The following is a 25468-nucleotide window of genomic DNA, read 5'->3' on the forward strand; positions in this document are numbered from 1 at the left end:
CTACTTGTTCTGCCGGGCTTTCTCCAGCTTCTTCCGCCGGTCTGCGGGGATCTCATCCAGGCTGATGCCGTGGTTACTCGCCCTGAAGGAGGGGGCCAGAGTGAGTCCTGGCTCCCAGCTCCCCCCCTGCTCTAACCACCAGCCCCCACTCCTCTCCCAGAGCCGGGGAGAGAACCCAGGAGTCCTGGCTCCCAGCCCCGCCCCTGCTCTAACCCACCAGCCCCCACTCCCCTCCCAGAGCCGGGGAGAGAACCCAGGAGTCCTGGCTCCCAGCCCCCCTGCTCTAACCCACCAGCCCCACTCCTCCCAGCGCCGGGAGAGAACCCAGGAGTCCTGGCTCCCAGCCCCCTGCTCTAACCCACCAGCCCCACTCCTCCCAGAGCCAGGGAGAGAACCCAGGAGTCCTGGCTCCCAGCACCCCCTGCTCTAACCACTAGCCCCCACTCCCCTCCCCGAGCCCGGGCGAGACCCCAGGAGTCCTGGCTCCCCGCCCCCCAGCTCTAACCACTAGCCCCCACTCCCCTCCCAGAGCCAGGGAGAGAACCCAGGAGTCCTGGCTCCCAGCCCCCCTGCTCTGACCCACCAGCCCCCACTGCCCTCCCAGAGCTGGGGAGAGAACCCAGGAGTCCTGGCTTCCAGCCCCCTCTCCATTTCTTTCCAGGAGTCCCCTCTCATCTCCCCCAAGGCCCTGGCTGCCCCACCCCTCTACCCTCAGGTCCCCTCTCAGGGTGGCCTCAGGGCCCAGGCACGGATGGCAGCCACCCACCCCATCCCGTCCTTCCCCTCCCATCCCCCCGGGGAGCTCAGAGGGGGCTCCACGCCCGTGAGGCTCTTACCCCGGCTGCAGGTCGGGGGGCGTGGGGATGGGTTTGTTGAATCCATCTCGTCCCACCAGCCAGTACGTGTCTTCTATGCCTTTGCCCTACGGCAAAGCAGAGAGAGACTGTGAGTGGTGTGGGCTGCGGGTCGGGAGTGAGGGGCACCAGCAGGGCTGGGGGGCAGGGGCTGCGGGTCAGGAGTGAGGGGCACCGGCAGGGCTGGGGGGCAGGGGCTGCGGGTCAGGAGTGAGGGGCACGGGCAGGGCTGGGGGGGCAGGGGCTGCGGGTCGGGAGTGAGGGGCACTGGCAGAGATGGGGGCAGGGCTGGGCTGGCAGGGGCTGCGGGTCGGGAGTGAGGGGCACGGGCAGAGTTGGGGGCAGGGCCGGGCTGGCAGGGGCTGTGGGTTCGGAGTGAGGGGCACCGGCAGAGCTGGGGGGGGGCAGGGCTGGGCTGGCAGGGGCTGCGGGTCGGGAGTGAGGGGCACCGGCAGAGCTGGGGGGGGGCAGGGCTGGGCTGGCAGGGGCTGCGGGTCGGGAGTGAGGGGCACCAGCAGGGCTGGGGGCAGGGCTGGACTAGCAGGGGGCTGCGGGTCGGGAGTGAGGGGCACCGGCAGAGCTGGGGGGGGCAGGGCTGGGCTGGCAGGGGCTGCGGGTCGGGAGTGAGGGGCACCGGCAGAGCTGGGGGGGAGCCCAGGGCTGGGCTAGCAGGGGGCTGCGGGTCGGGAGTGAGGGGCACCAGCAGGGCTGGGGGGCAGGGCCTGGCCAGCAGGGGCTGCGGGTCGGGAGGGAGGGGCACCGGCAGAGCTGGGGGGGAGCCCAGGGCTGGGCTAGCAGGGGGCTGCGGGTCGGGAGTGAGGGGCACCGGCAGGGCTGTGGGGGCAGGGCTGGGCTAGCAGGGGCTGCGGGTCGGGAGTGAGGGGCACCATTACCTTGAGCTCTGTCTTGCCTCGAACGTCCAGTCTGAATCCCTCCTTCAGCGAATGCAGGATGGTGACCGTGCGGATGTTCACGTGGATCCGGTAAGCTGGGGGCGGGGGAGCACCGGGGACATGGGGGGGTGAGCATCCCTAATCCCCAAACAAAATCCCCACCCTCTGCTCTGCCCACACACCCCCTGCCCGCCTCGTACAAACACCCCCGGGTGCCACCCCAGCAGATTCCCTCCCGCCCTCCCTAGCCCTGCCCCGGGGGGGGGGACTCACGCAGGCCGGTGGACTCCATGCGGGAGGCAGTGTTGACGGTGTCCCCGAAGAGGCAGTACCGGGGCATGGTGAGCCCTACCACACCAGCCACGCAGGGCCCTGTGGGGAGACAGGCCGGGAGGTGGGTTACGGTGGGGTGGACGGGTGGACAGGGCTACAGGGTGCTGGCCTGGCCGTGACTGCCTGAGGTTGCAGAGAGCCTGAACCCGTTGCTCTGACGAGGGGAGGTGCCCCCTGCATCTCAGTGGGGAGTGATCTCCAAACCCCATGGCTCATGGGGGGCCCAGCCAGTCCCAATCCAACAGGGAGGTTGGGGGGGGCACCACAGCTCTGCAGCCCTGATTCCCCCCCACCACCACTCAGTCAAGTAAACCCTGGGGGAAGTACTGGGATCCCACTGCTGACACCAAAACCTCTCCACGGGTGGGGGTAGGGAGGGGTTCTTGGGGGGGGAATGAAGGACCCCATTATGCTACGACTCCAGATGGGGGCAAGCCAGGGCACGAGGGGGGGCAGACGAATAGGGGGCACAGCCATCATGAAGGGGCGGAGGCACACAGAGGGGGGGTGGCCATGGTTTGGGGACGGGGCACGCCGAGAGGGCGTGGCCATGGAGGATGGGCGGGGCCATGGCTCAGAGGGCACACAGAGGGGTCATGGCCATGTCTTGGGGAGGGGGCATGCAGAGAGGGCGGGGCCATGGAGGAGGGGCGGGGCCATGGCTCAGGAGGCACACAGAGGGGGGGTGGCCATGGAGGAGAGGGCGTGGCCAAGGCTCAGAGGGCACACAGAGGGGGCGTGGCCATGGTTTGGGGAGGGGGCACGCCGAGAGGGCGTGGCCATGGAGGAGGGGCGTGGCCAAGGCTCAGAGGGCACACAGAGGGGCGTGGCCACGGAGGAGGGGGCGTGGCCCAGGCTCAGGGCACCGTGCCCGCGCCGTACCGGAGTGCAGGCCGATGCGGATGCGGACGGGCACGTCGGGCATGTGGCGCATGCGGAAGGAGCCGACGGCGCTCAGGATGTCCAGCGACATGTTGGCGATTTCGCCCGCGTGCCGGTTCCCGTTCCGATGGGGCAGCCCCGAGGCCACCATATAGGCGTCGCCGATGGTCTCCACCTGCCGGGGGGGCGGGGGTCAGAGGGGGAGCCCTGTCCTCGCCCTGGGGGGGCGCCCCACCCGGGAGCCCCCCAACTCCCCGGTCCCTGCTCCCCCCCAAATCCCAAAACCCGCCCCTAACCTCCACCTCCCCTCTGATCCTGCTCCCCTGTGCTGCCAGCCACTGCCCCCTATCTCAGGGGCCCCCCATCCTTGGTACCCCCCAAGTACAAACTCCATGCTGGGGCCCCCGGATCCCCCCTTCTATGAGTGGACTCCGGATCCCTGCTCCCCCACAGCCTCCACCTCCCTCAGGCTCCCGCCCATCTTGGCCACCCCCAAGTCAGGGTCCCTGCCCCCCACAACCACTGCCCCCCATCTCGGGGGCCCGCAATTCCCCTGTGTCAAGATCTTCCCCCGTGTCAATCCCCCGCCTCCCCCCCCAGGCCGGGCCCCGCTTCCCCCGCAGGCCGGGGGGTAGGGGGGGCACCTTGTAGACGTCGTGGGAGCCGATGATGGCGTCGAAGAGGGTGTAGAGGTCATTGAGCAGATCCACCACCTCGATGGGCTCGCTCATGGCCGAGATGGTGGTGAAGCCCACGATGTCGCTGAAGTAGAGCGTCACCTCCTCGAAGTACTCCGGCTCCACCGGCGTCCCCATCTTCAGCGCCTGCGCCACCGACCTGCGGCACCGGGGGGGGCGTCAGCGGGGCCGGGACGGACCCCGACTCCCCCACCGGTCCCCCACCGCCTCCCCAGAGCCTGCGCCACCGACCTGCGGCACCGGGGGGGCGTCAGCGGGGCTGGGACGGACCCCGACCCCACCGCCTCCCAGAGCCTGCGCCACCGACCTGCGTCACCGGGGGGCTTCAGCGGGGCGGGGACGGACCCCGACCCCCCCACCACCTCCCCAGAGCCTGCGCCACCGACCTGCGTCACCGGGGGGCATCAGCGGGGCTGGGACGGACCCCGACCCCCCCACCACCTCCCCAGAGCCTGCGCCACCGACCTGCGGCACCGGGGGGCGTCAGCGGGCCGGACGGACCCCCCCACCGCCTCCCCAGAGCCTGCGCCACCGACCTGCGTCACCGGGGGGCCTCAGCGGGGCTGGGACGGACCCGACCCCACCGCCAACCCAGAGCCGGCGCCACCGACCTGCGGCACCGGGGGGCGTCAGCGGGGCCGGGACGGACCCCGACCCCCCCACCGCCTCCCCCGAGCCTGCGCCACCGACCTGCGGCACCGGGGGGGGCGTCAGCGGGGCCGGGACGGACCCCGACTCCCCCACCGGTCCCCCACCCCCACCCCAGAGCCAGCAAAGCAAGGCTGCACCGTCCACGGGAGTCTGTCCGGTTTGGCTCCGGGTTCCCCACCCCCCCCCCGGGCCTGGCTGGCTCCAGGCTCCCGCCCCCCACTCCACCCCCGACGGCCGGGACTCACGGTGGCAGCATCTGGGTGAGCAGCTTGTCCGTCTTCTGCTTCTCGATCTCCAGCTCCTCCGTCCGCTCCCGGATCAGGTCCTCCAGGTTGCTGGAGTACTGCTCCAGCATGCGCAGCATGGAGTCGATGATGTTGGTCTTCCGCCCTTTGTTGATGTTCTTGAACTGCAGGCGGGGGAGGCACGAGAGGGACGGCTCCCGCCTGGCACTGGCACCCCTGCTCCCCGTCACCGCTGGCTCCGGCGCCCCCCTCCCATTGGCTCCGGCATCTCTGCTCTCTCTCCGGGCACCGGCTCCGGCATCCCCACTCCCTATTGACTCTGGCTCCAACATCCCTGCTCCCCTCGGGCACTGGCTCCAACATCCCCACCCGCTCTGGCACCCAAATGTCACCTGTTTCCAGCGTCCCACCTCCCTGTTGGTTCAAGTATCTATGCTCCCCCCCCTGCCCCAATCAGCTCTGCCCCTGGTGGGCAGGGCCAGCTCCGGTACCCTCCTTTTCTGCCCCTAACCTACTGGGCTGGTTCATGCCCTGTGCCCCGTCCCCCACGGGGCCAGGCCACCCACCCCGCTACCTGGTCAAAGATCTGGTCGATGGTCGGCCGCCGCTCGGGCTGCTCGCTCCAGCACTGCTTCATCAGCTGGATGCATTCCAGCGGGGCCTGGTCCACCGAGACCGAGGGACGGCACAGCGGGGGCGGCTTCTCCACCTTCCGGATGATCTCTGCCCGTGAGAGGAGACCCCCCCCCCGGTCACCACAGGCGCCCGGCGCCCTGCTCTGCCTCCACCTACTGCCCCGCCAGAGCTCGGGGGCAGCCCGGAGCTTGGCTGGCAGGGGCTGCGGGTCGGGAGTGAGGGGCACCGGCAGAGCTGGGGGGGGCAGGGCTGGGCTAGCAGGGGCTGCGGGTCGGGAGTGAGGGGCACCGGCAGAGCTGGGGGGGGCAGGGCTGGGCTGGCAGGGGCTGCGGGTCGGGAGTGAGGGGCACCGGCAGAGCTGGGGGGGGCAGGGCTGGGCTGGCAGGGGCTGCGGGTCGGGAGTGATGGGCACCGGCAGAGCTGGGGCGGACAGGGCCAGGCTGGCAGGGGCTGCGGGTCGGGAGTGAGGGGCACCGGCAGAGCTGGTGGGGGCAGGGCTGGGCTGGCAGGGGCTGCGGGTCGGGAGTGAGGGGCACCGGCAGAGCTGGGGGGGCAGGGCAGGGCTGGCAGGAGCTGCAGGTCGGGAATGAGGGGCACTGGCAGAGCTGTGGGGGGCAGGGCCGGGCTGGCAGGGGCTGCGGGTCGGGAGTGAGGGGCACCGGCAGAGCTGGGGCAGGGCCGGGCTGGCAGGGGCTGCAGGTCGGGAATGGGGGCACCAGCAGAGCTGGGGAGCAGGGCTGGGACAGCAGGGGCTGCGTGTCGGGAGTGAGGGGCACCAGCAGAGCTAGGGGGAGCTCAGGGCTGTGCTGGCAGGGGGCTGCAGGTCGGGAGTGAGGGGCACCGGCAGGGCTGGGGGCAGGGCTGGGACAGTAGGGGCTGCGAGTCGGGAGTGAGGGGCACCAGCAGAGCTGGGGGCAGGGCTGGGCTGGCAGGGGCTGCAGGTCAGGAGTGAGGGGCACCGGCAGAGCTGGGGCAGGGCTGGGCTAGCAGGGGCTGCGGGTCGGGAGTGAGGGGCACCGGCAGAGCTGGGGGACAGAGCTGGGGGGCAGGGGCTGTGGGTCGGGAGTGATGGGCACCGGCAGAGCTGGGGCAGGGCTGGGTTGGCAGGGGCTGCGGGTCGGGAGTGAGGGGCACCGGCAGGGCTGGGGGCAGGACTGGGTTGGCAGGGGCTGCAGGTCGGGAGTGATGGGCACCGGCAGGACTGGGCGCAGGGCTGGCAGTGGCTGCGGGTCGGGAGTGAGGGGCACCGGCAGAGCTGGGGGGCAGGGCTGGGGGGGCAGGGGCTGTGGGTCGGGAGTGAGGGGCACCGGCAGAGCTGGGGCGGGCAGGGCCGGGCTGGCAGGGGCTGCGGGTCGGGAGTGAGGGGCACCGGCAGAGCTGAGGGGGGCAGGGCCGGGCTGGCAGGGGCTGCGGGTCGGGAGTGAGGGGCACCAGCAGAGCTAGGGGGAGCTCAGGGCTGTGCTGGCAGGGGCTGCGGGTCGGGAGTGAGGGGCACCGGCAGGGCTGGGCTGGCAGGGGCTGCAGGTCGGGAATGAGGGGCACCAGCAGGGCTGGGGGTCAGGGCTGGGCCGGCAGGGGCTGCAGGTCGGGAGTGAGGGGCACCGGCAGAGCTGGGGGGGGCAGGGCTGGGTTGGCAGGGGCTGCAGGTCGGGCGTGAGGGGCACCGGCAGGGCTGGGGGGGCAGGGCTGGGCTGGCAGGGGCTGCGGGTCGGGAGTGAGGGGCACCGGCAGAGCTGGGGGGGCAGGGCTGGGCTGGCAGGGGCTGTGGGTTGGAAGTGAGGGGCACCGGCAGAGCGGGGAGGCAGGAGCTGGAGGAGATGGGGGCACAGTCCCTCCCCCCCGTACCATCGGCCGGCATGTCCAGCATGCAGTAGGGGGCGCTGCGGCAGATCACCTCCTGCATGATGATGGAGATGCTGTAGACGTCCCCGCGGAAGCTGCCCTTGCGCTCCAGCGTCGGGTCCCGCAGCAGCTCCGGCGCCGTCCAGAACCGCTCTGGGGACAACACCACCACGGGCTGGCTCAGTCGCCTATAACCCCCTCCCCCCAGACACGACGACCCCTCCAGCCTGCCCCCCTCTGCCCACATGGGCCCCAGCTCTGCCCCCTTCCCCTGCCCAGACACTCCCCCGGGGCGTCACCTTCAGGCCGGGGTGGGTTATGTGGGATTTTCTGGGCCTCCAGGAGCTCGTTGAAGCCGTGGTCCGTCACCTTCAGCACAAAGCGCCCGTCCACCACGCAGTTCCGCGATTTCAGCCGCCCGTGGACCACGTCCCGGTGATGGAGATACTTCATCCCCTGCAGGGGGGCGGAGGGAGAGAGACGGGGGCTGAGTACAACTTTCCCCATCCCCGGCTGGTCCCCGGGGCCGCCGACAGCACCGGGATCCGCTGTGATTGTGCGACAGCCCCGATTGGCCATGTGGGAGATCCAGTGGATCCCTCCAACCAAGGCAGAGAGTTTGCTCCTTGGTTTATTTGGATCGGTAGGTCCCAGGGGATCTCTGGTCCTGATGCCAGGTCGAGCGAGTGGATCCCTCTGGCTGACCCAGGATTGAATGGTTCTTTGTGGGTGACTGGGCTCTGGTGCCTAAGTGATCCAGTGGATCCACCAGCTCGATCAATTAATTCGTCCAGGGGGTTTCCTCTCTGATCGATGCATTGAACCAGTAGGTCCAACTGGATGCCAAATCTGCCCCCAGATTGGTCCGATAAATCCATCTGCCCCAGCCAGTTGATTTATCCAGTGGATCCCCTGACCAGGTTGTTTTTTTTGGCCAGTGTATCCTAGTGGGTCCCTGACCATCACCTGGCTGAACCAGTAGATTCTTGTCATCACTAGATCTACTGACTGGGTTCCCTGAGTGTGTCTAACCAATAGATCCCAATGGATTCCCTAATCAGCTGTGTGAATGATTCAGTGGATCACTCTGGCCATGCCAACTGATCTATCCAGTTGACATCTTTCCCAGTGTGTTGTGCCAGTGGATCACAGATTACCCCTGTTTTGATCCAGTGGATTCCTCCTCTTCAATCAGTTCGACTATCCATTGGAATCCCTACCCAGTCAGTGTATTGTACCAGTGGATCCCCAGTCAGGAGATCAATCCACTGGATCCCTTTGATCCTCTCACTGAGTAGACTTCTCTGGCCAGTGGTTGGTTAGCCCAGTGGATCCCCCAGCCCTACCAATGAGCATGGTCTGGGAGTGGATCCTATCCAGCCTCCCAGCCCCTGGAGTAGATCCCCTTTCCCTGCTGTGAATGGATTCCCATGGACCTCCCAGAAGATCTCCTCCACCTGGTGCTTTGGGCATCAGGATCCCTTCCTGAAGCCAGGGCTGCATGTGAATGGATCCCCTCTGCCAGGATCCTGCAAGATCCCAGCAGATCCCCTCTGCTTAGCACCCTGTGTGAGAGGGATCCCTTCCTGAAGCAGCATCAGTCTCACTCTTCAAATGGATCTCCCTGCAACCTTCCAGCCAGCATCACCTGGAAATAGATCCCCTCCAAACACAGCTGGACCCCGCCCTACCAGCAGACCTTCCCTGTGGGACGGGATCCACTTTGGCAGCTGATCTCCGGCAGTGGAACCCTGAGCTCCCAGCAGATACTTGGCATCACAGGATCCCCATTGGCTAGCCATCTTGCAAGTGGATTACCCCCATGACCAATCAACAGCAGATCCCGGCCAGCAATTCACGCAGCTGGATTCCCCTGCCCACCCCATCAGATCTGGAAGTGGATCCCCCAGGCCTCTCTGCAGATCTGTCATCCGAATGGGATCCCCTCTGGGGGGTGATCTCTGAAAGTGGATCTCTTCCCCGCTCCCGCTTGCGCACCTCTCCTAGCTGACGCCCCCATGTCCTTAAATTCATTCCCCAGTAGATCCCCCGGGATCATCCCCCACCAGGCCTGATTCCTGCCCCAGACCCCAAGGCCGGATCCTGGCCCTGCCCCGCCCCCTTCCCCCGTGGCTGCACCTTGATGAGGTCGATGAGCAGGGACGACTTGAACATCCAGTCGAGCTTCATGTCCTCATTGCGGATGAGGTCCTCCAGGCTGCCGCGGGAGCAGTGCTCCGAGACGATGGCGAACACCCCGCAGTCATAGAAGAAGCCCAGGAACAGGTTCACGTTCTCGTGCCGCAGGTCCCGGAGCTGGCGGCGGGGGAGACAGGGGGGAAGCCAATGGCCAGAGCAGCAGTGACACCCCGTGCCCAGGCAGGGGAAGGCTCCCTGGGTCTCTGAGCAGACACCACAGCGACGCGCCCACGGCCGTTCTCACTCACCTTGCAGAAGCTGGTTTTGGTGGCCGGCTTGATCTCCGTGTGCTTGTCCCCTGGGAACTTCTTCAGCCAAACCCAGTCACCCTAGGGGATGAGACAGAAGGGCAGTCCGGTAACCCCAGAGCCGGGCCAGCGGCGGATTCCCGCAGCCGGGCAGGGATCAGACCCAGCCAGATTGGCAACAAAGCAACAGCAGGTTTAGAAGCCAGCGACACCCGGCCCCCGTCTCATGCCACTCGAATGGCACCAGCAGGCCCTCCGGCGGGGGTCCAGTGGGGTCTTCCCAATGATGGGAAGAAGGCAGCTGAGATGCTGCAAGCGTGGGGGTGGGAAGGGGAACTGCCCCCTGCATTTTCAGCACCAGGTCCTTTGGTTCTTTATCCCTCACTGCATCAGGCTCTGGGGTCAGTCCCTGATGTCCAGCCCTCCCCTGCTCTAACCACCACCCCCACTCCCCTCCCACAGCTGGAGAGAACCCAGGAGTCCTGGCTCCCAGCCCCCCCTGCTCTGACCCACCAGCCGCCACTCCCCACCCAGAGCCGGGGAGAGAACCCAGGAGTCCTGGCTCCCAGCCCCCCTGCTCTAACCACCAGGCCCCACTCCCTTCCCAGAGCCGGGGAGAGAACCCAGGAGTCCTGGCTCCCAGCCCCCCCTGCTCTAACCACCAGCCCCCACTCCCCTCCCAGAGCCGGGGAGAGAACCCAGGAGTCCTGGCTCCCAGCCTCCTCTGCTCTAACCCACTAGACCCCCTCCCCTCCCAGAGCCGGGGAGAGAACCCAGGAGTCCTGGCTCCCAGCCATTCCCCTTCTAACCACCAGGCACAAGGCTACTCAGTGTTTAGTGCCAAAGAAGAAATGAACCCCCACCCCCTGAGCAGAGATGGCACCTGGCCCGGGGGGCTTGGGCTGGAGATGGGGATGGCAGAAGGGGGTTGAGTTGCTAGTTGCCTCTCCCAGCTGGCTAAGACCCACCATCAAAATCTCCGTATCCTGCAGCTGTGGCCTCATGTCTTTGTCCTTGGCTGAGGAGAGCCAGGCCCACGATCACCCACCCCAGCCAGAAAGAGAAAAAACCTGGTGTGAGCGGGCAATCACTCAGCCAGCTATGGCACCATCCCACCAGTCACTACAGGGGCTATGATTCATAGGGTGGCCAAGGTTTTCACCAGGCTAAGGTTTCCCTCTCACGTCCCCTCATTTCACAGGCCTTTGTTGATCTCCCCCCGGGAGAGGTGGTAGAAAAATTCTCAGCAAAAAAGTTTCCCATTGGAAGACGCCGTTTGGGCCATGCCAAAATTTCTGGCATCAATTCCGACAAAATTTTGTTAAAAAATTTGGGGAAGGGGTGAGGGGGGAAGGGGAGTTTCAAAAGGGTGAAAAAACATCCAATTTGGGAGTGCAATGTTTGGGTGGGCTTTTTCCATTGTGAAATAACTTTTCATTACATAAGAACATAAGAAAGGCCGTACCGGGTCGGACCAAAGGTCCATCCAGCCCAGTATCTGTCTTCCGACAGTGGCCAGGTGCCCCAGAGGGAGTGAATCTAACAGGCGATGATCAAGTGATCTCTCTCCTGCCATCCATCTCCATCATCTGACGAACAGAGGCTAGGGACACCATTCTTACCCATCCTGGCTAATAGCCATTTATGGACTTAGCCACCATGAATTTACTCGATAGTCAAATAGAATTCAAACCAACCATGGAAAAATTCAGACTGAGCTGAACAAAATGTTGGAATTCCTCGTGAGAAGAGACTTCCTGCCAAAGCAAAATCTATTTCAGAATTGGGTTTGGCACAAAAAAGACCCTGAAATTCTGAAATTGTGAAGGTTCAAATATCCCCCCTCCCCCCAAAAAACTTTTGTTGGATTTTTTTCCCCAAAAAAAGTCTCAAAAAATAAATAAAATTGCAAGACAGAAAATCAATTTCTGACCAGCTCAGTTCAAAACTCCCCAATTCACCAGAGCACTTTGGCACGGACTCAGCTCTGAAAGTCCCATTCGGATGGATGCATGGCCAGAATCAGAGCAGAAAACTCCAATCCTACATGGGACAGATCCATTGATAGGATTGGGGCCTCGGGACCTGAAAGACCAGAGCTGCTTTCAGGGTGGGGAGGAGGGTGGTCAGTAGTATATGGCTCAATAGCATTCATCACCATGTATTTTTGACAGGTGTCCACATCCCATTTAGGGCCTATAGCCCGCCCTCCATCCCCGTTTCAGTTAGCATCATTGTTCGGCACCATCAGCCATTTTAGGGGGAAAATTGATTCCTTTTTTTAATCTTTAAGCTCTCTCACTCTATTCTGTCAACCTTTTTCTCTAAACAAACCATCAAATGTATCAAAGCACCAGCACGCAACATACCCCCTATTCAAACAAAAAATAATAATAAAAAAAAATGGCCGACGATGCCAAACTTTGACGCCAATGGTAAGAAAGCCCAAAATGTTAGGGCCAGGGTTCAAGGATCATGGGCCCTGGCGGGGGCAGGGGGTTGTCACCTTTACGGCTAAGTAACCGGCCATCGGGCTCAGCTGAGGAAAAAATTGTGTCACATGCAGGAGGTTGAACACATCTAGCCTCCAACCCTCTGAACTTCCTCCTGGAGCTGCAAAGTGGGATGAGGTGTTCTCTTCCCACAGGGTTTTTCTGCCAAGGTTACCACATGGGGGTTGATTTTAGGCCTCCAGTCGAAGAACAGATATAAAACCCCAGCACTGTGCTGCTTGGTGTGGAAGGAGCAGGGCAATTTGGACAGTGGCAGTCAGAAATTCACCCATTGCCATACCCGGACTGGCCACTAGTGAGACGCAAAGAGTCACCCCCGGTGTTTGGAGAGTCCCCCGTTGGGAATTGCAGCTGGGAATCCCGCTATTCCCACCTCGGTGCCGGGAAATCTCTGAGAGATTTGCCGGAGGCTAAAAGTTCAGCTCCTGGAGGTGCGGGGAGGGGGGGGGAGAAACTCCACATTGTCGTCCCCCCCCGCCCGAACGCCGCCACCTGGCGAAAGGAAACTGAGTCAGAGACCCCATTGGCCGATGGGTCAATAGCTGCTGAACGTGGGCTCACAAGGGTTGCGATGTTGGCGGCGTGCAGCTCCTGGAGCTGGCAATCGTTACGGGAGGATCACAGCCCAGATCTCGGTCGGGATCCAGGCAGTGCCTGGCATGACAGGGCCTGGTTCTGGGTCTGGGTCCGGGCAGCGCCTGACACGACAGGGCCCGGTCCTCAACAAGACCCCGGGGAGCAGTAGCGGACTCCATAACACCATTAATAAGAACCATTCCTCCTTCCCCATGGTGTCATCTACTGCGTGCCACGTGCATTGCGGGGAGAAATTCTCGCTTTTCGCGCCATTAAAAAAAAATCAAAATACACTCCCCCGGCGAGGGGGACTCCCCCACGCCGCGACGGGTGGATCCGACGGGCAGGCAAGGCGGCCAGTGAGGGAATTGGACCCAGGCCCGGTGGTGGCATTACCGACTCGACGCCCGGCGGCGGGGAAGGGGGGGGCGGCTAATGGGTGCCCTAGCCGCTGCTTTCCCTCCTGTCCTTGGGAGAGGAGTGAAACCCGGGCGGGAGGAAGGGAAGAAGCCGAGGGGGAGGACACGGGAGCCCAAAGGCAGCTCCTGGAGCCTTTGGCCGCTTACCTGCACGGCTGCCACGAGCCCTTGGTTGTTAAACAAAAGAAGGAGGAAGGGGATATGGCTGTTGCATTTTTGCTTCTCATCTCCCTAGGGATGGCAGGAAGCAGCTGTCAATCACATGGCCTGGCAGGGCGGGGAGGGGGGGAGAGAGAAGCGGGAGCAGGGGGGCACCCCGAATGCCGGCGGGGCAGGGGAAGGGGGTGGAGCTGGAGGAGCAAGGGGGGATCCCATTGGGCCGGGAAAAGGACGGGGTGGCTGGCACTGGGGCGGGGGGGGGGAAGGGTTCGCATGCCGGCAGGGCACCGGGAGGCAGTGGCGATGTGCTGGGAGGATGGCAGCTGGGGGGTGGGAAGCACAGGGGTCCCCGAGGGGCTTGCATGGCTAGAGTCGGGGGGCAGAGCCATCCCCAGGAGGCCTGGAGGGAGTGAAGCCCAGGCGGATACTTACCCAGGGGGTATTTACCCAGCAATGGGTATTTACCCAGGAAGGGGTATTTACCTGGGTCCTGGGGTATTTACCCAGTGGGGGACAATGCCTGGTGGTATTTACCTGGTGGGGGCACACAGGAGTAGTTCCCAGGGGGTATTTACCTGGTGCGGGGGCTCTGTGCCCTGGGGGCAGTGCCCAGGGGGTATTTACCCAGTGGGGGGGCTCTGTGCCCTGGGGGCAGTGCCCAGGGTTATTTACCCAGTGGGGTCTGTGCCATGGGGCAGTGCCCAGGGTTATTTACCCAGTGGGGGCTCTGTGCCCTGGGGCAGTGCCCAGGGTATTTACCCAGTGGGGGCTCTGTGCCCTGGGGCAGTGCCCAGGGTATTTACCCAGTGGGGGCTCTGTGCCCTGGGGCAGTGCCCAGGGTATTTACCCAGTGGGCTCTGTGCCCGGGGGGCCGGGCCCAGGGGGTATTTACCCAGTGGGGGCTCTGTGCCCTGGGGGCAGTGCCCAGGGGGTATTTACCCAGTGGGGGGGCTCTGTGCCCTGGGGGCAGTGCCCAGGGGGTATTTACCCAGTGGGGGCTCTGTGCCCTGGGGGCAGTGCCCAGGGGGTATTTACCCAGTGGGGGGGTCTATACCCTATAGCCAGCGCAGAGGGAGGGGGCACCGGAGGGGGGCGCCGGGGGTCTGGGGGAAGGTTACCTCGGCGACCGCCACGTTGGTGTTGTCGGGGGCGGCTGCCAGGCTCTTGAAGCTCCTCATGTCGGAGACGCTCTTCCCCGCCAGGCTGGTGCGGCTCTCGTCCATCTTCTGCCGGGGCAAAGGGGGGGGGGACAAGGGGTAGCCTGGCTGCGGGGCTGGAGGGGGGGCTCTGACCCCACTGAGCTCCCATGGGCATCTCGGACCCCTGACCTCTAGGGTGGGCCTAGTCGGAGTCTCTGACCCTGAGGGCGTCTCTGCCTCTGACCCTGGGGGCGCCACTGTCCAACGTCCCCGACCCCCGAGGCACGTCCGTGACCCCAGGAAGCAAGTCTGATCCCCCCCCGGCCCCTCTGCCCCACCACGGCCGCCCAACCTGACATCCCACCCTCCTCGTCAGCCTCCTTCCGCTTCACCCCACCCTCCTGAACCCCTTCCGAAGACCCACTTCCCCCACACACATCACCCTGGATGGCCCCTGCCCCCTTGGCCCCAGTGGGGTTCCTCCCCACCCCAGACCGTCCTTTGCCCCCCTGATCTGCCTCTTACCTTGTTGCTGCTCTGGGTGTGGATGAACGTCAAGTCGTCCATGGTCAGAATGATCTTGTTGGGCCCCTTCATCAGCTGGGCGTGCAGGATCCGGCGCCTGCGGAGCGTGGGAGCACAGAGCCATGGGGCGCGACGCCCCGAAGTGTAGGGGGGGCATTGCACCTTGGGAAATGGGGGGTTGCTCGGGCTGGGCACTGGGGCATGGACACACCACGGGGGGAGGGAGAGCTCAGTACTTTGAGCATTGGCCGGCTAAACCCAGGTCGTGAGTTCAATCCTTGAGGAGGCCAGTTAGGGATCTGGGGCAAAATAGTACTTGGTCCTGCTAGTGAAGGCAGGGGGCTGGACTCGATGACCTTTCGGGGTCCCTTCCAGCATATCTCCATATTAAAAAAAAAAAAAGATGACCCCCCCACTCAATTTTAATTAAAAGGGGGAGTCTATGGAGCTAGTAGGGGCCACAGGCATGAATGTGGGGCCTCCCCCTAGCAACCTCTGCCTGTCAGTCCCAAGAAAAGCCGGGAGACTGCATGGTTGTCAATACGGTCGTTAACCCACAGTTAGCGATAAGCAACCAGAAGCCCATGCAGCTACCAATTAAGTCGTCAGCCCATGGCAGGATGGGCCAGGGTCCAACGTGGCCGTCAAGGATGCTATTGGTCCATTGCAGGAAGTTGCCTGCTCCAGCTCTGCCGGGCGAGCCGCTCCCGGGGTGGGCAGGTCCCCGGCACTCACCTGATGTAGTAAGCAAGAACCGTTCCCGCAACCATCAAGCTGGAAACCAGGATGAAGAGGAGCAGGATGAAGCTAGGGTCCACCCCTACAGGGGAGGGGGAACGGGGTGGGGTTAGTGATGGAGGGTGGGGGAGACTCCAGCTCCCCCAGCCCCACTCAGGATCAGCCCCCCTGAAACCCACACAGGTGTCCCCTGCCCCCCCTACAAGGGGTTTCCTGTGTCCCAGCCCTCTTTTTCTCCCAGTTCCAATACCCCCAAAAGGATTCCCCTTGTCTTCCTCAATCTCACCCATATGGATCCCTCCCCTTTCCCCTCAGCAGAACTCCTCCTCTGTCCCAAAAGGACACCCCCTCACTCCCCACCACCCCACGGATGGAAGGAGGGCAGGGGAAGGGGATTCTCTGACTATCGGCCACAGGCTCAAGTGGTCATGGGATAATTAACTGAGCAAGGACGTCCCAGGGCAACCGTCAAGCATCAAACTGGGCAACTCCGTGGCTAGCTGAGGAATTCCCTGCTGGTGCAGAGCCATGAGTCACCTGCTCCAAAAACACAGGCTCCAGCCAAAGGAAACTCTCCAGGAATAGGAGCGGTATAGGGTCTATGACACACACAAGAGGGTGAATCTGTGCCCAGCCCATAAAGGTCAGCTCAAAGTAAAGAGCCAGTCCATTGCATTCTTAGTGGGAAGGATCCAAGATGGCGCCAATAAAGTCCTTCACCATGAACAGGAATTGGACAGACAGTTCGATGCGTGTATGGAAATGGATGGATGTGCATGGGGATGCGTGATTGGACGGAGAGGAGGGCGGATGGATGAACAGATGGGTGGATGTGGGGAGGGCGGGACAGACCGATGGATTGATGAACAGATGGATGGGTGGGTGCGTGAATGGATGGACAGATAGGTGGGTGCATGTGGGAATGGGTGGATGGACGAACAGATGGGTTGATGTGCATGGGACAGATGGATGGGTGGGTGGACAGACAGATGGGGGTGTGTGCGCATGTGGATGGATGGATGAGTAGTTGTGAGGGGATGGATGGGTGGACAGATGGATGGATGGGTGTGTATGCAGAGGGATGGATGGATGGATGGACAGATGGGTGTGTGTGCATGTGGATGGATGGATGGATGGATGAATAGTTGTGAGGGGATGGATGGATGGACAGATAGATGGGTGTGTGTGCATGGGGATGGATGGATGAACAGATGGATGGATGGGTGTGTATGCAGAGGGATGGATGGATGGACGGACAGACAGATGGGATGGTGCATGTGGGGAGGGAGGTGGATGGACGGGTGGGTGCACGGGAGATGGATGGAAGGCTGTCGGGAGGATGCACATGGGGATAGATGGATAGACGGGTGGCTGGATGGACAGACAGACGGGTGGGTGGGTATATGTGAGGATGGATGGGTGGCTGTGTGTGGGGATGGGTGGATGGACAGTTGGCTGTGTGTGCAGATGGACGGGTGGATGGGTGTGCATGCAGAGGGGTGGATGGACAGACGGATGGGTGGATGCACTTGAGAATGGATGGATAAAAGGACAGGTGGGTGCAGAGATGGTTGGGAAGGCGCACATGGGGACAGATGGCTGGACAGATGGGTGCATGGGTGCACATGAGGACAGATGGCTGGGCGGACGGACAGATGGGTGCATGTGGGTACAGACAGGTGGCTGGACAGATGAGTGGGTGGGTGGGTGGCGCATGGGGACAGATGGCAGGACAGACAGGCTCGGGGGGGAAAGGGGGAATGGATGGACGGACGGACGGGCATATGAGTGCATGTGGGGACAGACGGTTGGATGAACGGGCGGAAGGGGGCGTGTGACATTATTGACATAACCTGTGACCGTATAGATCATTGTTGCAACCACTGTTATATATTTGCAGCAAATATTGTGCAAAGGTTGTCGTGTGAGGTGTCTATGGAAAGGTTATAATCTGCTGATTACGATTATGCTATCTGTATGCGTGTATGATTTTTGTAGTTAAAGTTATGAATATTGGCTCTGTAGTTGTATCTCAATGTGCTTTGATTCTAAGTAGCCTCAGTGAAGCATTTGGTCAGTTTCTTGAGAGAGGACTATTCTCATTAAGTGCCCAATGAAGAAACACTTAACTGACAATGGACTTTGGAAGACGTCAATCCACATCTGAGCCTTCCTGGGAACATTCAGACTAATATGTAAACAATGTCAGCCTGCAAACGGAGTCATGCATGGACATTTGACTTGCCCATGGGACTCCAGGCGCCATCTTGCAGCTGTGATTGTCCACAGGGCAGAGGATATAAAAGTCAGGTGCATCTCCTTCACCTTTTCTTCAATCCTGCTTCTTGCCTCTGGAGGGACTTTGTTATAAACTGAAGCTCTGAACAAAGGACTGACTGACCCATCCCAGCAAGGGATGGACTCCAGAGACTTGATTTGAACCTGCAGCTTATTCCATCACTGCTACAAGCCTGAACCAAGAACTTTGCCATTACTGGATGTAATTGATTCCATTTAACCAATTCTATCTCTCATCTCTATCTTTTTCTTTTTATGAATAACCCTTTAGATTTTAGATTCTAAAGGATTGGCAACAGCGTGATTTGTGGGTAAGATCTGACTTGTATATTGACCTGGGTCTGGGGCTTGGTCCTTTGGGATCGGGAGAATCTTTTTCTTTTACTGGGGTATTGGTTTTCATAACCATTCGTCCCCATAACGAGTGACACTGGTGGGGATACTGGGAAACTGGAGTGTCTAAGGAAATTGCTTGGACGGTAACTACCCAGCTTTAAGCGATTTGTCCTGAATTGGTACTCTCAGTTGGGTCCCACCAAAGTGAGCATCATTACAGGGTGCGTGGTAATGGATGGCTGGACAAACAGGTGGAAGGGGGTGCGTGGGGATGGATAGATAAACTGACAGGTGGATGGGTCAGTGTGGGTACGGATGACTGGATGGACAGGTGGACGGGTGCACGTGGGGATGGATGGCTGAATGGACGAGAGGGTGATGCGCATAGGAACAGATAGCTAGGCGGGCGGGTGGGGGCTCGTGGGGGCAGATGAATAGATGGACAGATGGGTGGGTGCATGTGGGGACGGATGGCTGAACAGATGGGTGGATAGGTGCACATGGGGATGGATGGATGGATGGACAGATGGGTGGGTGAGTGCGTGTGGGGACAGATGGATAAATGGACAGGGTGATGGATGCACATGGGAACGGATGGGTGGACAGATGGATGGACAGGTGCATGTGTGGACAGATGGATGGATGGACGAGTGGAAGGGTGCATGTAGGGAAGATTGGCTGGATGGACGGGTGGGTCGGCACACATGGGAACGGATGGCTGCATGTACGGGAGGATGGGTGCATAGGGGGATGGATGGATGGATGGACGGGCGGATGGGTGCATGTGGTGATGGATGGATGGACGGGCGGATGGGTGCATGTGGGGATGGACGGGCGGATGGGTGCATGTGGGGATGGATGGCTGGACCGATGGGTGCACATGGGGACGGATGGCTGGAATGACAGGCGGATGGGTGTGCATGGGGACGGATGGATAGATGGACGGGAGGATGGGTGCATGTGGGGTTGGATGCCTGGATGGACAGGCAGATGCTTGTGCGTGGGGACGGATGAATGGACAAAAGGTGCATGGGTGCACGTGGGGAAGGATGGCTGGAATGGCGGGAGCATGCGTGTGCATAGGGACGGATGGATAAACAGACAGGCAGATGGGTGCACGTGGGGATGGCTGGCTGGAAGGATGGTCAGATGGGGGCACATTTGGATGAATGGCTGGAAGGATGGGCTGATGGGTGTGTATGGGGGCAGATGGCTGGATGGATGAATGGATGGGTGGATGGGTGTGTGTGGGTATGGTTGGCTGGACGGACAGGTGGACAGGCGCGCATGGGGATGGATGAATGGATGGATGGACGGATGGATGGGTGCACATGGGGACGGATGGCTGGACAGAAGGATGGATGGGTGTACGTAGGGAAGGATTGCTGGATGGACGGAGAGATGGCTGCATGTGAGGATGGACAGACTGGTGGATGGGTGCACATGGGGATGGACAGATGGATGGATGGGTGCACATGGGGACGGATGGCTGGACGGAAGGATGGATGGGTGCATGTAGGGAAGGATGGCTGGATGGACGGGTGGATGGGTGCGCATGGGGATGGATGGCTGGATGGATGGGTGGATGGCTGCACGTGGGAATGGATGGATAAACGGATGGGTGGATGGGTGCGCATGGGGATGGACAGATGGGCAGATGGGTGCGCGCGGGTGGATGGGTGCGCGTCGGGATGGATGGCTGGACAGACAGATGGATGGGTGCACATGTGGATAGATGGCTGGACAGACAGACAGATGGGTGGGCGTGCACGGGGGCAGATGTCCAGCTAAACAGAAAGACAGACCAGATGCGTACAGGGAGAGACACATGGGGAGGCCGGAGGACAGACGGCCAGACAGCGAGCGCTCACCCCCGGAACAGACGGACGTTGGGTCGAACCAGCAGCTCGAGTCGGTGCTGGGGCTGGCGCTGTGGGGCCAGTGGATGGTGTGCCCTACGTAGCGCAGCCCCTCGGGCCCCATGGACACGCTGTAGGTGGGCCAGAGGCGGTTCCCTTTGCCATCTGTGTCGAGGATGATGTAGCTCACCAGAGGGTCGCCGTCCTCGTCGGCCGCCAGTGGCTGGCAGAAGCCATCCAGCTGGAAGTCCCGGGCGTGCTCAGCGACGCTGGAGCCCATCACCCAGTGGCCGGCCTGCCGAGTGCGCTCCACCGCCTTGGCCAGGTAGTAGATGGAGTTGTAGATGGTGCCAAAGAGTGGGTGCACCTGGGGGCAGAGGGGGATCGGGGTCAAGAGGGGCAAGGGAGGGTTGGGGGGCTTGGCACACATCCTCCAGAGTCCCAACAGTGCAGTATCCTCATTGGCCAACGCTGGGCGCCAGCTGACTCCGCTCCTTTCTACCTCCCCATTGGCCATGGCTGCACATCAGCCAACTTTCCTGCTTTCATTTTCGTGCTGTCTCCCCATTGGCCACATGTGTGCACCCCCATCTCACCGCCCCATTAGCCACCCCTGTGCACCTCCATCCCACCTCCCCAATGGCCACCCCTGTGCACCTCCATTCCACCTCCCCATTGGCCACACCTGTGCACCTCCATTCCACCTCCCCATTGGCCACCCCTGTGCACCTCCATCCCACCTCCCCAATGGCCACCCGTGTGCACCTCCATTCCACCTCCCCATTGGCCACCCCTGTGCACCTCCATCCCACCTCCCCATTGGCCATCCCTGTGCACCTCCATCCCACCTCCCCATTGGCCACCCCTGTGCACCTCCATCCCACCTCCCCATTAGCCACCCCTGTGCACCTCCATCCCACCTCCCCATTGGCCACCCCTGTGCACCTCCATCCCACCTCCCCAATGGCCACCCGTGTGCACCTCCATTCCACCTCCCCATTGGCCACCCCTGTGCACCTCCATCCCACCTCCCCATTGGCCACCCCTGTGCACCTCCATCCCACCTCCCCATTGGCCACCCCTGTGCACCCCATCCCACCTCCCCATTAGCCACCCCTGTGCACCTCCATCCCACCTCCCCATTGGCCACCCCTGTGCACCTCCATCCCACCTCCCCATTGGCCACCCCTGTGCACCTCCATCCCACCTCCCCAATGGCCACCCCTGTGCACCTCCATCCCACCTCCCCATTAGCCACCCGTGTGAACCTCCATCCCACCTCCCCAATGGCCACCCCTGTGCACCTCCATCCCACCTCCCCAATGGCCACCCCTGTGCACCTCCATCCCACTTCCCCAATGGCCACCCCGTGCACCTCCATCCCACCTCCCCAATGGCCACCCCTGTGCACCTCCATCCCACCTCCCCATTGGCCACCCCTGTGCACCTCCATCCCACCTCCCCATTGGCCACCCCTGTGCACCTCCATTCCACCTCCCCATTGGCCACCCCTGTGCACCTCCATCCCACCTCCCCATTGGCCACCCCTGTGCACCTCCATCCCACCTCCCCATTGGCCACACCTGTGCACCTTCCGACTCTGCATTGGCCACAACCATCTCTTTCTGTCTTGCCATTGGCCACAGCTGTGCACCTACTGTATCCCAATCCTCCCCTCTTCTCACTGGCTCAAGGCCGTATCCATCTCGTGCCCCCATTGGCTCAACACCTCTCCGCCCGTCCCTGGGTCACGCCCACCACCCTCCGGCCTGGGCTCTCTGTGTCCGGTGCCCACCTGCATGGGGTCCAGGTGAGCCGGCAGCTCGCGCGCCTGCTGGGCGTCCTGGAAAGCCTCGCGGAAGCCGCGCTCGGGGGCGTCGACGGTGACGGTGAGCACGGCGTCGTAGGCCAGCCGCAGCTTAGTGTTGTTACCCAGCACGGGGTAGGGAGTCCGGCGGTAGGGCAGGCTGTAGGTCAGCGCGTCGTAAGGGATGAAGACGAAGGTGCCGTCCGTCATGCCCAGGTCCTCGGCCTTCTCCAACAGGAGGCGCTGCTCCTCCCCGCCCAGCAGCACCGAGTGCATGCACATCACCACCACTGGGGGGGTGGGGCAGAGGGTATGGGGGGCAAGGGGACGTCAGGGGGAGGGGAGGAAGACACAACGGAAGGCTGAAAAGCACCCAACGAGTGAGAGCGATGGGCGAGGCTGGCCCCCCCTCTGGCCCCCAGCCCTCCTCGGCTTGGGATCAGGCTTCCCCCTTGCACCAGGACATCGGGGTTCCACCCATCACCCCACAGGGTCCTCTGACCACCCATCTCCGCACACCCCGCTATTCCCCCCACGCCTCTGTCTCTCCATCCATCCCCACACACCTCTTTATGTGTCCATCCATGTCCCACCGGCCCCATGCATCCTCCACCCCACACACCTCTCCGTCTATCCATCCATCCATCCACCCCACACACCTCTCTGTCTAGCCATCCATCCATCCATCTACCCCACACACTTCTCCATCTATCCATCCATTCACCCACCCCCCACACACACCTCTCCGTCTCCCTAACCCTAACCCTAACCCTATCCTTCTACATCTCACACACACCTCTCCATGTGTTCATCCATCCCCCACAGGCCCCATCCATGCACCCCCCCACACCTCTCTGTCTGTCCATCCATCCATCCATCCACTCCAAACACCTCGCTGTCTATCCATCCATCCAGCTACACCACACACACACCTCTCCATGTGTTCATCCCTCCCCCCCAGGCCCCATCCATCCACATCCATCCACCCCACACACTTCTCTGTCTAGCCATCCATCCATCCATCTACCCCACACACCTCTCCGTCTATCCATCCATCCATCCATCCACCCCACACACCTCTCTGTCTAGCCATCCATCCATCCATCTACCCCACACACTTCTCCATCTATCCATCCATTCACCCACCCCCCACACACACCTCTCCGTCTCCCTAACCCTAACCCTAACCCTATCCATCTACATCTCACACACACCTCTCCATGTGTTTATCCATCCCCCACAGGCCCCATGCATCCATCCACCCCACACACCTCTCCGTCTCCCTAACCCTAACCCTATCCATCTACACCTCACACACACCTCTCCATGTGTTCATCCATCCCCCACAGGCCCCATCCATCCATCCACCCCACACCTCTCCGTCTGTCCATCCATCCATCCATCCATCCACCCCACACACACCTCTCCATGTGTCCATCCATGCCCCACAGGCCCCATGCATCCTCCACCCCACTCATCTCTTTGTCTGTCCATCTATCCATCTACCCCACACACATCTCTCCGTCTGTCCATCCATCCATCTACCCCACACACACACACACCTCTCCATGTGTCCATCCATGCCCCACAGGCCCCATCCATCCATCCACCCCACACATCTCTCCGTCTGTCCATCCATCCATCCACCCCACACATCTCTCCGTCTGTCCATCCATCCATCCCCGCCACACCTCTCCATGTATCCATCCATCCCCCACAGGCCCCATCCATCCATCCACCCCACACACCTCTCCGTCTGTCCATCCATCCATCTACCCCCACACACATCTCTCCATCTGTCCATCCATCCATCCCCGCCACACCTCTCCATGTGTCCATCCATCCACCCCCACATGCCTCTCCGTCTGTCTATCCATCCATCCCCCGCACACCTCTCCATCTGTCCATCCATACATACCCCACACACCTCTCCATGTGTCCATCTATCCCCCACAGGCCCCATCCATCCATCCACCCCACACGCCTCTCCGTCTAGCTATCCATCCATCCATCCATCCATCCACCCACCCCACATAGCCTCCATCTGTCCGTCCATCCATTCCCACACACGCCTCTCCATCTGTCCGTTCATCCATCCATCCATCCCCCACACATACCTCTCTGTCTGTCTGTCCATCCATCCACCCCACACACCTCTCCATCTGTCCATCCATCCATCCCCCCCACACCTCTCTGTCTGTCCATGCATCCATCCCCACACACTCCACTCTCCATCCACCCCTCCCCATGCCTCTCTATCCACCCACCCCCATACAAACGTTCTTATGAACGTATCTATCCATCGCCCCTGCATCTCTCTGTCCGTCCATCCCCCTACACCCACATCCAACTTCGCTCTCTATCTAGGCGCCCAGCCCCTGGTAAATTCACACATCTCCAGGCCAGCACGGCCAGCAGGACTGGCCAGAGCCCAGGGGACCTCACCAAACCCTCCTGTTGAACCCGCAGCTTCCAGCTCGGCCAGCGTGTCCCCCTCCGCCTTGAAAGTCTCCCAGTAATGGGGCATGCTCCCTCCTTCGGGGCCCGTTCCCAACAGCTGATCCCCCTCCCAGGGCAACGCGGTCCCCTTAGTTCTTGTCTGAATTTCTCCAGTTTCAGCTCTCAGCCATCCTGGCTCCTCTGCTCTAACCACTAGACCCCCCCCCACGCCCCTCCCAAAGCCAGGTAGAGAACCCAGGAGTCCTGCCCCTTCCCTTGCCAACGTACCTCTGACGTTGTCGGCCCTCTGCACCTTCCGCAGGGCATTGCGGGCCCCATCGGCCCCGGGCTCCATGGTGGTCACCACGCCCACGGGCAAGCCGAACTCGCGCAGGGAGCTGGCCAGGCCCTGCCCCACCTCCACCCACAGGTCCTGCCGGGAGGTGACCACGGCCACGTGGGCCCAGCGGAAGAACTTGAGGACAGAGTAGAGGACGGATGAGGCCCGGGGCAGGGGCCGGGCAAAGGTGCCCCACCGCTCCACCTCGGCGTCCCCGTTCAGGCAGGCCCAGGAGAAGACCGGCTTGTTCCAGGCCCGGCCCAGCGGCCCGGCCGCCCCGCAGGCCCCCGGGTTGAGCGGCCCCACGAAGCCGGAGGCGTAACGCTCGGCGTTGACCCAGGCCACCAGCGCCTGGCTGGTCTGGCACTCCTCGTTCAGCAGCACGTAGTCGAACCAGTACCCCTGGTTCACGGTGGGGTCTCTGTTGAGCCGCCCAACGGCCAGCTGGGCGGCCACCTCGGGCAAGGCCTGGGCGAAGATGGGGTCGCAGGCCCAGGGCCCCATCACCCCCACCTTGAAGGTGGCCGGCTGGACCCAGGCAGGCCAGCCCAGGAGCAGGAGCCAGAGCAGGGGAGCCTGGGGCCGCCGCCGTCCCCACCTGGGGTGGTTGGAGAGGCGCAGAAGGAACCTGTGGAAGCCATTCCAGGCGGGAGCCATGGCTCCAGGGAGCCGGGGGACGGCCACAATGTGGGGACCGGGTTATTTAGCCCCTCGGGGGCCAGGCCCAGGAGGCCTGGCTGGAAAAGGGTCCGGCTGCTGCACCCGACATCATGGGAGGAGGCGTCGCTGCCGCCGGAGCTACGGGGAACAGTGCACCTGGAAGAGAGAGGAGACGGGTG

The 25468-nt window shown here is 62.4% G+C and overlaps 1 protein-coding gene across 1 annotated transcript; it reads right to left on the reverse strand.

Moving 5' to 3' along the window:
• On the reverse strand, positions 1-25286 carry GUCY2D (guanylate cyclase 2D, retinal). Its single transcript, XM_039499680.1, has 19 exons — positions 24578-25286; positions 21839-22140; positions 20056-20410; positions 15548-15632; positions 14813-14909; positions 14267-14371; positions 13137-13220; positions 9482-9562; positions 9174-9350; positions 7334-7490; positions 7038-7187; positions 5131-5279; positions 4557-4720; positions 3607-3799; positions 2963-3137; positions 2021-2119; positions 1748-1842; positions 837-922; positions 1-82 (listed from the first exon to the last, which is right to left on the reverse strand). The coding sequence occupies exons 1-19, from the start codon at positions 25284-25286 to the stop codon at positions 1-3; spliced, it is 3345 nt and encodes a 1114-aa protein (XP_039355614.1).
• Between the last annotated feature and the right edge of the window lie 182 nt (positions 25287-25468).

The sequence above is a fragment of the Mauremys reevesii genome, linkage group 14, assembly GCF_016161935.1.
Source record: "Mauremys reevesii isolate NIE-2019 linkage group 14, ASM1616193v1, whole genome shotgun sequence".
Lineage (NCBI taxonomy): Eukaryota > Metazoa > Chordata > Testudines > Geoemydidae > Mauremys > Mauremys reevesii.

What these genes read in the sequence shown, in the direction of transcription:
- GUCY2D (XM_039499680.1), bottom strand. Translation starts at nt 25,286, where the DNA reads ATGGCTCCCGCCTGGAATGGCTTCCACAGGTTCCTTCTGCGCCTCTCC. An exon ending in ACACCCAGAGCAGCAACAAG is followed by an intron (nt 14,372 to 14,812) that starts GTAAGAGGCAGA and finishes CCCCGGCAGAAG; the next exon opens with ATGGACGAGAGCCGCACCAG. An exon ending in GCTCCCACGACGTCTACAAG is followed by an intron (nt 3,138 to 3,606) that starts GTGCCCCCCCTA and finishes CCCCCCCGGCAG; the next exon opens with GTGGAGACCATCGGCGACGC.